This window comes from Daktulosphaira vitifoliae, unplaced genomic scaffold (genome assembly GCF_025091365.1).
Source record: "Daktulosphaira vitifoliae isolate Bord-2020 unplaced genomic scaffold, ASM2509136v1 Scaffold_2, whole genome shotgun sequence".
Lineage (NCBI taxonomy): Eukaryota > Metazoa > Arthropoda > Insecta > Hemiptera > Phylloxeridae > Daktulosphaira > Daktulosphaira vitifoliae.
Window position 1 is genome coordinate 44,675,393 of NW_026099573.1, and position 12,304 is coordinate 44,687,696.

A 12,304-nucleotide genomic window follows, 5' to 3' on the forward strand; every position below is an offset into this window, starting at 1 on the left:
CGAATAATACTAAGTATTGGTGACAATATATTGTTATTATTCAAGTATAAATAAAAGCCGTTAAAATACCACTATGTGTTCTGTACGGGTGCTGAAAGATTATTCAATTATATGTGGTGCATCGCCAGACCGGTTCGCGTCACCCACGGTCACTCGGCATCGCGCGATCTGTTGGACGAGGAAAAGTAACTGCGTCGCAGTCGCCATCCATCAGTAAAGCCGGAAGTGCAATGTCACCGCGTCATACTCCCCCCCCCAGTCTGAACGGTCGGCTAACCCTTCGAGCCTAGGGGATTGGTTTACCGTAATACGCTCCAGCTCGGGGAATTATGGAACGACAATGGGTGGTGCATCCAGGACTGACTCCTCTATATCCATTTCGTCCGGCTGCTGAAACTCCAAACCTGGCTAGGATGGATCTACTTAGTTGGTTCCTAAAATCACAACCTGTATCGCAGTCACCATCCAGCGGTAAAACCGGAAGTATAATGCTAACGCGTCAATTATTACATTAAGTTTTAAAAAGTAAAACATGCAAATAAATATTAGCACTTACCTTTAGTTTCCTATCGTAATTATTTTAATTAATATTGTAATAAGTTCTCAGTTCAGCGGTGACAATCGTTTGTTAGATGTATTTAATTCAATTAATTAGGTTTATGTGTAATACAAATAAATCTATTTATAATAGATTTATATAATAAAAGCGCGAATTGATATAATATACAAATTGCGTGTATTATATCTATAACTGGTTAGTTGATGAATATAGTAAGATTGACAGTTACATAGATATAGAATATTACTTCTAATTTATAAATTACATCAATTACAATATTATGCTTTTTCACTCTTTTAAACACATTTAAGGCTGTTTATGGGTGGAAGGACACATAATATTTAAAATTATTAAATATAATAAAATAATATTAATTTATTATGAAAATATTTAAGTAAATGTAAATATAAAAAAACCCAGCACAGGGGGGTCGTGGCACAGTGGTGACGTGGCATAGTTGGATCAAGTATTATGATATCTGACAGTAATTAAAATCACTATCAAAAAAAAAAGCTTCGATGCAAATCTTTAGATAGTGTTTAATTTTAAAAAATTGGTGGATTATTTCAAAATCTACTTCTGCTAGTTCCTTATTAATATCCTGATTAAGATAAAGTATGTTGAATGAAAGATATATATAAATACTACTTCTAATGAAAAAATTGTATTTTTTAAAAAGTTATAGCATAATAAAGTAAAAAATGTAAAATACAAAATCGCAAATTTTCACACAAAAATAGCATACGTTAGTCATTTTCCAGAGGTCAATTTTTTTTTTTCCATAATAAAGTATATTACATTACCTTTAATTCAGAATATATATAAAAGTATCAAACCTTCCGGAATAGTTTCAAAAGTTAAGTTGAAAAATTGTATTTTTTGTGAAAAAGTTGTCATTTAAAATCCCCCTCTGTGGGCAGATAAAGGATTAAATTTATAAAAAAAAATATAGCAAATGATAGGTAAAGACATCAAGCATCTATAAAAAAAAAAAAATTATATTATTTGGTAATTTTTAAAATGTTATATCAGTTTTATGTAAAAAAATTCATAAAATTTCGAAAATTAGTAATTTTTAAATTTGTATTTTTTTTGGAGTTTTCCCCCATTTACGGGGAACGAGGGAATTTTTTTCAGTTTTTGAGGGTAATATCTTCGACTAGATACGATTTGTGATCTTTTGACGTATCATTGAAAGTAATCGGTTCGATGAGAGCTGAGAAAGAGTGGTAACAAACACAAAAAAATATCATAGTAAAATTAATACCTACTCAGCTTCGCATCGAAGCTAATAATAATAAAAAAATTGTATTTGAGGTCCATTGAGTCGTTGATAGTTGATGTACACCAAAACTTCATGACAGTTGTTACATAACCATAATGATGAGCCTTATACTCAACCATTCTTATAAACTAAGGGGGTGTTGATTTTTGAAAGGAAAAAAGATAAAAAAAATACATGAGTCCATTTGTAATATTATATTATTACATATAATATTAACATATAATATGATGTTATCATTTGTACATGTGTGTCACATATTATGATTATACAAGATCATCAAAACAGGGTTCTCTTATTTAAAATACAAAATAACCCTCTTATAGAAATTATTAAGTAACGCCTACACGCAGGGACTCCATTTTAATTAACCAATTAGAATACAAAGCTTCAGCTTCCAGGATCACGGTAGAGATCGATGGGCTACCGCCTTCAGACTATAAAAAGCCATTTTTCCCCATCTAAACCAGTTCTTTTGACGATTTTAAAATACACAAAATCTACGACACTCTACTCAAGATTTCACTCTCCGGGACTTAGTCATTTTTTTAAATTAATTTGGACTTAGAATATTTTTCTTTAAAACTAAATGACACTATGAAATTTTAAAGTGAATTTTGTTTTGGTGAATCTTTTAATTTAATTTAATTTGTTCAATCATTAATAATATTTTAAACATTACATCATTTTAAAATTACTTTATTTTAATAACAAATCCAACCTAACTTTACATTTTTATTTTATAATAAAAATTTATTGTGAGCTTTTCTTATTGGGTAGCTAGTCTCGTTACTAATGTCTTTGTTTTAACAAACATCGCTCCGGCAGACAGAGTAAAGGTTGCAACTAGATATTATTCTAGAATTAGGTATTTTAGGTGAGAATATATTTGTAGACCTATGCGTACTGGATAGCTAGTCTCGTTACTAATGTCTTTGTTTTAAGAAACATCGCGCCGGCAAAAAACGCAGAGAAACTTACGAATATATTTGTAGTATTTAAATTTTATCCTGGTGATTATTGTGCCGCATCCTTTCAAGGCGTTTTCTAGTGCCGGGACACATTGGGCCACCACAATTTCGCCTTGATAATTTTTTTACATAGATATAGATATTTCTGAATCTTGTTTTGGCCAAGCCAGAGGAAAATTTAAGAAATATTGGTATCAATGTCTCAATAAAAAAAATACTCTCTCAAAAAAAAAATTTATTCAACGCACGTAAAAAATTAATAAATACAGATTATAAATTATATTATAATAAGATATAGAGTGTGTAGAAACTTTTACAAGTAAGATCAGTCTTAGACTTTGTGTAACTAAATCATAATATTTAATGTCTTGAATCGTTTTTGTAAGTAATTATATAGACTATATGACGTATAGTGTAAATCGTATTGCGTTTAATGCGGAAATCAACACTGGATTACTTGAAATATTATTGTATTACATAGGACGTAAGGTAAGTACAATTTAATCTATGCTTTCGAACTTCCAACAATCTATTGCGTGATAAATCATTAATAATTAATGAGAGAAACAATTAATAAGAGAATTAATTTAAATAAAATTGAAGACATTAAATCTACAAATAAACTTATAAAAGTAGTAACTATAATAATATACTAAGTACTACCAATTTCTTAAACTTTTCTTTTCTAACCTTTTACTTTTCTCTTCTTTTCTCTTTATTTTTGGTTTATTACACATTGAAGATGGAACACGCAAAAAAAAAAAATAAGGTGATAGTTAAGTTAAATTAAGAGGACTTTATTAAAAAAAAAAAAAAAATTAAGTTAATACGAGGCAAAAAACCAAACGGTCAAAAAACCTCGTCTACAAATTAAAGGGAAACAGAAAAAAAAACTAGATTTTAATAAAAAAAATAGTTACACCTACACTTTTACAATTAGAGAATACGATGAACGCATTCGGGTACCCACCGGATTAAATGCACTACGTCACCACATTGTATTAATGATATACAGTGTATATCAGTGTATATTATACACGCATCACCAATATCAAATACCTATATACATATCAAATATTTTGATATACATATGTATATCAAAACATATATACAAAAAAATATAAATAACATGACAGGTGGTATTGTAACACGCCTGCCATGTAGTGGGACCTAAATAAAAAAAATAAATAGGGACACCTACAAAAAAATTCGCCATACGTGCTTATGGGATGGCGCACTAAAAAAATATATTATAAGAGATACAGAAGTTGCAGCACATACAACTAAATCTACGGCTACGGACGGGAAATAATACGACCAATTCCAACTATGGCTATTCCCCGACAAAACGTCCGTTGTTTGACCCGGCGGTCCGTTGGCGATAACACGGCTAGCCTTTAGAGTAGGGGTCAAAAAAAAATTAAATACCCAGTGCCGGAAATTATTAAGAACAATTCGAATCAGAAGGCGACAATGTAATTGGTGAGCAGTGCAAATGACGTTTAAGATAGGAAAGGAGCGGGGTGAATGTACACACAAATGCCGTCCATGAACTGGTCTGAAATAGTACACAGCTGACTATCTCGCAAGCGCACAAACAAATCACAACACCTTATCATGATTATTTAACTGATTAACGCCGTCGCAGTACGCATTCGACTCAACCAAGATAATTCAGAACACAAATATATATATATATATATACAAATAGACAAAAAAAATAAACAGATACTTTTTGTCACGTTACATATTAAAATAAATAGATAGTTAAAATAAATCAACACACAGGTTTTTTGTTTATTCATATTTTTTAATTATGAATATTTTTAGAGAACAAAATATTTATTAATCGGACTCGTTTACTATAGATGTCGGATCTGCCTCATATGTACTTTGTAGTAATAATCCCAATTCCGAATGTTTTATTTGTAGGTTTTCTAAAAAAAATTATTTTAAGTATGTGTAATAACTAAAAATAAAGTTGGTCAGGATGATATTAATAAAGAAGAATGATAATGGTATCATCTGTAAGCACATAATAGATACAAGTACTTTGTTTCTAGTTATTACTTTATTGGAGTAGTTAGTGTATTAAAACTACTCTCACCTGATATTCACTGATGGTGGTAGAATCTTGATTGTAGATTTATGGTTATTAAGAATGTTGTTAAAATTTATAGTAGGTATGTTAATGAAAGAGAAGTGTATTTGGTTAATAAAAGCGTATTTATTATTATAGAAAGTGTTAATTATTTTAACAAATGTATAGTTTAGATTTAGTGACAAAAGTTAAGTCTTTAGACACACAGTACAAAGAATATGCTAAAGTACGTAGGAAATAATCTTAAAAGTTTAACTTGATAAAAGTGATTATTAAGTGAGAAAAATGAGCAAGTGTCTGACTGGAAAAACAGCGTCTCCAGTCCTTGTATAATGTACCACAAAAATCATAAACGGGGATTGGGCGTCATGAATGTGTCATACTTTTTATAGGCACATTCAGTCATCATTCTATATTTCAGTAAACGTAAAAGAGTTATCGTATTTAAATTTCCTTTTTTAGTATTTTAGTGGTGCCTCGAAGATGGCATGAAAGACAATGACTCACGTCTACTTTATAGTTGCCAAAAGTCAAAATTATATGTGTAATCGTGTTAGCGTATTCTTTTCTATGGTCTTAGAAATAAAAGAGGTATTGATTATATTAATATTCCAGAGGAGAATATTACATATGGATGGTTCTTTCATAAAGAATCACACATTTATTTAAAAAATTTTTAGCTTTAATGTGAAGGTTTTTTTTAAAAATTTTTTTATGTCTGTCACTATTTAATAAAAAATTATAGGGGAAATTCCCCATAAAATTACGATTTTTGAAATGAGTAAATTTAGAAATTTTTTTAACTTTTTTACTGAAAACTGCCATAACTTTTTGAAAAATGAATAAATCAAAAAAAATTTTGTTTTATAAATACCTAATGTGTTTCCCTTTTATTTGGTATAATTTTTATAATTTTAACCCTTTATCTGGTCACAGAAGAGTTCAAAATAACAACTTTTATATGAAAAGATAACCATGAACACATAAGACAACTTTTAAAATGTAATCAAAAGTTATAGTAGTTGTCAGTTAGATCTGTTCTACTCTCTATACTGAAATCTATTCTTGTAATCTACAGGGCAATTCTCAGTGACGTAAATTAAGGAAGGGTTAAAGCGAGAGAAATAGAGAAATATTTTTTAGTCTCCTCAAAATTTGTTATAATCTCTCTTAAAATGAAAAAAAATGTATGTGTTTTTATATAATTGTACGTAATTTTGTTAAAACATTTTTGAAGAGCTGTGGTAAAATTTTTAGAAGTTTAAAAATCTCTAAGCCCTCTTGAATTTGCGTCAATGATCTTTCTTTACTAAGCTTCACGAAAGATCTTCAAAAATATTAGAGCTAATCATTATTTAATTGTTCAACAATAATGGATTTCTTTTGAGCTACTTTTGTAATAGTCAAAAAAGAGTCAATAAGGTAGGTGTATTGACCAAGTTTGAATGTTTTGGGTTTGATCAATTAATGAATATCGAGGTCCTATCAGGGTTGTAGAGTCCGAAGATTTAAAACAATAAAGACAAGTAAATATAAAAAGAAAATAATTAACAAGCTTTTTTTTTATATCATCAGATATATTCAATTGAAAAAAACGTTTTTTTTTTTTTAAATCAGTTTGTAATATTAGATTATTGACGAGTTACAGCTGTTGAAAGTTTAGGAGCTATCAGAAAAATGCATACTTATTTTTAAAAGACAGCAAAGTTATATCGTATGTCGATAAACGCACCAGCTCATAAAAATACGATACTGTAAACCCTACTATGTTATAAATAGATAGTACTTATCAGTTTAAAAATGCAATCTTTTAAAATTAACTTACTACACTTTTTCTGATTGCTATTAAATTTTAAACTGCTATAACTCGTTGAAATAAGAATAATATAAAACAAATTATATCAAAACATTTTTATATAAAATTTTTATTTTAATTGAATAAATCTGGTTATATAAAAACATATTGGACATTGGAAAATCGAAAGTTGATACGAAGTTAAGGTGTAAGGGATTTGAGCAGAAAATAATTTTTACGCGTGAAGCAGATCAACAAGTAACTGTTAAAAAAATAAAATAATGATTAGCTCTAATATACCTGAAGATATTTTGTGAGGTTTAGTTAAGTAATCAACTAGCATTTAAAGAAATATTTTATAGCATTATATAAATACCTCTATAATAAGTCAATAATACATTTTTAAAAATGTTTAAATATTTTTTTTCCTTCAAAAAGGTTAAATTTTTTTCGATGTCTGAAACTGCTATCCAATTATCTGGTGTAACATGTATTAAATTATACACTAGATCATTCAATTTTTCAAAAAGTTGTGTTGTATTCTAAAAAAAAAAAAAATATAAATTAAAAAAAAATAGTTTTACTCAAGAATATCCCTAAATAGCTGTACTTGTTTTGAAAATAATGTTAATTCTAATAATGGGAACCAACATTTTTATGTTAAATGTAAAATAATTTACCTTACATTAAAGATAATAAACATTTAATATAGTTTTTAAATGGTAATTTCAAAAATGAATGTTTTATTAATGGCCAAGCTTTCTACCCGTTTTGAAAAATTCTACGTGTAACCATAAATAGATAGTTGTAGGTAAAGTTGTTTAAAAGAATTATTTTGTGACTCTATAAAATGAAGTGGTAAAATTACAAGTGTAATTTATTATTATTAATTTTAAACGTATTTAATCCACTGAAATTGTACAACTGGATTGGTTTTATAAAAATATACCTTCAATAATGTTAAAAAGTGATTTTTATATATAAATTTTTTTCAATTTTAATAGTGTTCCTAAAACCAACTGTATTTATAATGTAGAATCTAATTAAATTATATATTATAAATACCACATCTTTGAATTATAATTCGCTCCTAGATTTTAATTGAAAGCGCCACTCTATAATTTTTCTAATAAAAATAAAAATAATAATAATTATGCATAATGCTTAATGTTTTATTAATGCAAACTTGAGCTTGTCTTAAACAAAATTATTATAATAAAATTTACGTTTGTTGTACTAAAATACATTACATCATTGTTCAACTTTTCAATCAATTTCTGAAATTATTACAAAATTTTAATACATTTTTCTAAAATTTTCATGGAATATAAACATTTTATGACTTACATTAATATCAATAACATAATCTTGAGAATTATTAGTCTAGAATGTTACATATCCATAATTAATATTGCTCAACAAATTTTGGGTCATGGAATATTTATGAAAATTTGTATTTTTTTTTTAGTAATTATAAAATTACTGTTTTTCATGTAAAATATTAATTAACAATAAATAAAAAAAATAAAGTTATTTCACAACCTTTTAATTATGCTTCTAGTATCACTGTTAATTTAATCTTGGAATTATTTGTAATTTAAATAAAACCCGAAACTAAATTTTTAAAAACAAAAAATAGAAGTTTGAACAACAAAATTGAATTGCTTTTAAGCAGTGTGTAGGTAACCTAATATACATGTCTAGCCGACCGCACAGGAAAATTATGATTCTATATAGTTTGTGTATTTGCATTGGAAGATGACTAGAGAGTTCATTTGAATCTATATGACTTATATGACTAGTCAGTCTAGTGCAAAGACCATAAATATTTAAACTTAAACTAAAATAAAATTAGACCTTGATATTAGAAATGAATGAAAAGGTGGAGCAAAATCAAAAAAGAGATGGAGGGTTGTAATTAAATGCGATATAAGGATGGCCATATGTGCGGAGATTATGTGAGAGATGGTGTCATGCGGAAGTTTAGGATAAGGGTAACCCACCCTAAGTAGTTGAGATAAAGACGATGGAAAATAAGAAGAATTTTCGGTATCCTACGATTATAATTTAAAAACAAACTGATCCTTAAAACCTCTCTCTTATTCTTTTAAAATTTCGTCTACTTAATTTTTTTTTAAAGGAAACTTTTCACTTTTTTAAAAATAAGAAAATGATCTTACTAAGGAATTGACCTGTCTTTAGTAATTATAAAATCAGTTTTTTGGAAAATATTAAGACTTTAATACAGGGATTCAAGATAATTAGTGGGTTGGTTTTAATATAATTAATTTTTAACCATTTTACTTCTACCAGTCTGATATAATAATGCTAAAATATTTTAAAATATTTATTCAAAATTGTTATTGATCATTAATTTTTTTAAGATCATCTATTTATTTTTAAATTATTAAAAAATTAGCTTGAGGGTTCAAAAAGTAATTAGATCATCAATTTTATATTATCCGGAGATCTCAAATGGACTAACTAGAATATTTAAGAATTTTGGTATTACTTTAGTAACATCTAAGAGTAATAATTTAAGGGATTTATTAGGTAACTCTAAAGATAAGATAAAAGAAGGGGGGAAATGAGGCATTTATAAAGTACAATGTGAAAGTTGTAATAAATGTTACGTAGGACAAACAAAAAGAAATATAGGGATCAGGTTTAAAGAGCACTTAAGAAATATTAAAAATCAAGAAGTTGAGAAATCTCCAGTGGCTGAACATTTATTAACACAAAATCACTCCATTAAAACCATAAAACTAATTAAAAATGTAGATAATTACAAAAATCTTAATATTAGGGAGGCAATAGAAATGTTTAAAAACAACAATCTTACTCTAAATGGACAAGAAATTAGCTTAAAATCGGAAGTAAAATACTTAGGTATTATCTTAGATAGTAAGCTAAAATGGAAATCATATGTTGAGTCAAGAATCAAAAAAGCAATGACCACATTGTGGACTTGCAGTAGGGCTTGGGAAAGCATGGGGGTCTTAAACCAAGAGTTATGTATTGGTTGTACACTTCAGTGATTAAACCTATGATATTTTACGGTGCCCTAGTCTGGTGGACCAAAACAGCACTCATTACAGCTGGGAATGAACTTAGTCACATACAGAGAATGGCTGCTATAGTCATCACTGGAGCATTAAGAACTACACCAACGACCGCACTAGAGACCCTAATCGGATTGCCTCCTCTGCATCTAGAGGTTAAAGTGCACGCCAAAGCCACAGCACTAAGATTCCACAACTTAGGTATGTGGACTTTGGAGAGTGACACAACAGAACGTGGTAAAATACTGAAAGTGATAGACCCAGGCTTTTTGGAATACCCCTTGGACTATATCAAACCAATTCTTAAGAATAACATTCTCTACAAAGTGAAGATCACTACACGTAGAGGATAGTATATTAACCACCTGACTGAAAAAAGAGGATTTGTAATATATACAGATGGATCTAAAACATCAAGAAAGTTAGGTGCTGGAATTTGGGGTTTAAAGCCACGAATAAATGTTAGTATGTCATTGGGCACAACACCCTCTGTTTTCCAAGCAGAGGTGATGGCGATACTGGTAGGGGCTCAGAACCTGCTGGTATACAAAAATAGGAAGATAACTATCTTAAGTGACAGTCAAGCGTCTTTGAAAGCACTCTATAATGATCAGGTGAATTCAAAGCTGGTCCTCAAATGCAGGGAAACTTTAGAATAACTAACGAGGTTCAACAAAGTTACACTAGCGGAGTACCAGGACACAATGGTGTCACTGGAAATGAAAATGCTGACTTACTAGTCAGGAAAAGAGTAGAGAACACCTATGTTGGACCAGAACCAGTGGTAGGACTCACTGAGCAATCGCTCAAAGCACTACCTAAGAATTGGTGCAGAGAACGACACAGGCCAATCTGAAAGTATTTGGTAGTACTTAGACAATCTAAAAAGTTTATCAAGACTGTTTGACAATGGTTAACAATGATTTCACACGAATTTAATAGAATAAAAGCTTAAGGTAAATTTATCTTGCAATAACGTTTTTAAAAGATAAAATTATTTACAATAAATAATAATAAGTTAAGATTTTTATGATTTTTTGTACAAAAAAAACTAAACTTAAGCTAAATTAAAATAGTTGTAAAAAAAAATGTAGTTACTTCTTCAATTTTTTTGGCTTCATCGCTGAATTTTATATTGTAGCAAAATGTAACTAATAGAAAAATTATCAAATTTTTTAAGTACATTGTACAATTTTTAAAAACTTATTGAATTTTTTTTATTAATACGTGTTCAAATTTCCTTTTATTATATTTCTAACACCTGCATTTTTTAGTTTTAGGTACAGTGTTACCTTTGTTATAACACAAAAGATCAAACAACATTACTAGTGATGTAAATTTTCATAAAAATTAATTTTCACGAAAATTTAAAGAAAGTTGAAAATTATTAATTTTAAAATTTATAAAATAATTAATTCTTGTAATAATTAGAATTGATTACTCATAGCTAATATTTTTTTAAATTAAATTTATATTAAAATTATTAAACTTAAAATACTACAAAACCTTTTTATATTCCAAGTAACTTCGTTACAATTCGTAAACCGATTGTTTAGGTTAACGAAAAAGAAAATAATTAATACCTTGTCATCGATATAATATTTTTATTAACAAGAAACAGTTTGACTTAAGAAAATAAGACTTATTTTCTGCTATTTTAAAAAGATGTTTATTTTTTTTATTATTCTATAGCCCAGCCATGAGCGACATGTGCACGTTCAGGTGAAAACCCGTTGTAACTTTTGCAACTATGAAAACTTTCATAAAAAGTTTTTGTTATATTTATATAATTTTGTAATAAATAAATGATGTTTTAATTATTATTAAATTATCATGTTTATTTATTTTTATGAACTTTTATATAATATATTCGATTTGACCAATCTTTATTTGAACAATCGATAAACCAATATATATATATATATAACCATGATTTGGCAAATTTTTTTTTCCAAAAATAACATTTTCATTTTATTTTTAAAGTTACGTCATTTTACTTTTTATAACATTTTTGGGTGATATGAATAATACCATTATAAAAAGTAATAGTATAATGGATGTCCTAGAGCCTACAGGTGAATGGTATCTATCTCAAATTTTACAGGTTAAGATAGTGGATAATAAACAAGCGAGAGATTTATTGGAGTTTTCTTTTAATTTTATTAATCAAAAAAATATATTTATTTAAGAAACCCTTCAAAAATTGACACTTAATGCATAAATGTATCCTAGCCACGCTCTTATTATACTTTTAAATATTTTAGAGTAGATTAATAAATACATTAATGGAAGTGTTTAAAGTAACGTTAAAAAAATTGGAATATTGGAATAATATTAACATGCTTCTTAAAATTAAAATACAGGTCGAGCTAAGTTAATTAAAAAACTCGTTGTTTAGAAAATTAGATAATATTTATTCAAAAATAATATTTTAATTAAATAAAAATATTTAAAACTATTAAGGTTATTGTCTCCGATGCATAACTGAGAAGCTATTGATTTTACTCTGCCGTATTTTTTTTTTTTTTTTTTTT

At 27.8% G+C, this 12,304-nt stretch overlaps 1 protein-coding gene across 3 annotated transcripts; it reads right to left on the bottom strand.

Annotated features, from left to right (window-relative positions):
- Window positions 1-4,585: 4,585 nt before the first annotated feature.
- Window positions 4,586-11,007, bottom strand: LOC126899268 (uncharacterized). Of its 3 annotated transcripts, none has more exons than XM_050673979.1 (5): window positions 10,869-11,007; window positions 8,056-8,091; window positions 7,935-7,985; window positions 7,085-7,250; window positions 4,586-4,749 (listed from the first exon to the last, which is right to left on the bottom strand). In XM_050673979.1, the coding sequence occupies exons 1-5, from the start codon at window positions 10,953-10,955 to the stop codon at window positions 4,658-4,660; spliced, it is 432 nt and encodes a 143-aa protein (XP_050529936.1). In that variant the 5' UTR covers window positions 10,956-11,007; the 3' UTR covers window positions 4,586-4,657. The 3 variants fall into 3 exon arrangements, with proteins under 3 accessions (XP_050529936.1, XP_050529937.1, XP_050529939.1); XM_050673980.1 differs by having other exon boundaries at window positions 7,959-7,985; window positions 10,869-11,005; XM_050673982.1 differs by lacking the exons at window positions 7,935-7,985; window positions 8,056-8,091 and having other exon boundaries at window positions 10,869-11,006.
- Window positions 11,008-12,304: the final 1,297 nt, after the last annotated feature.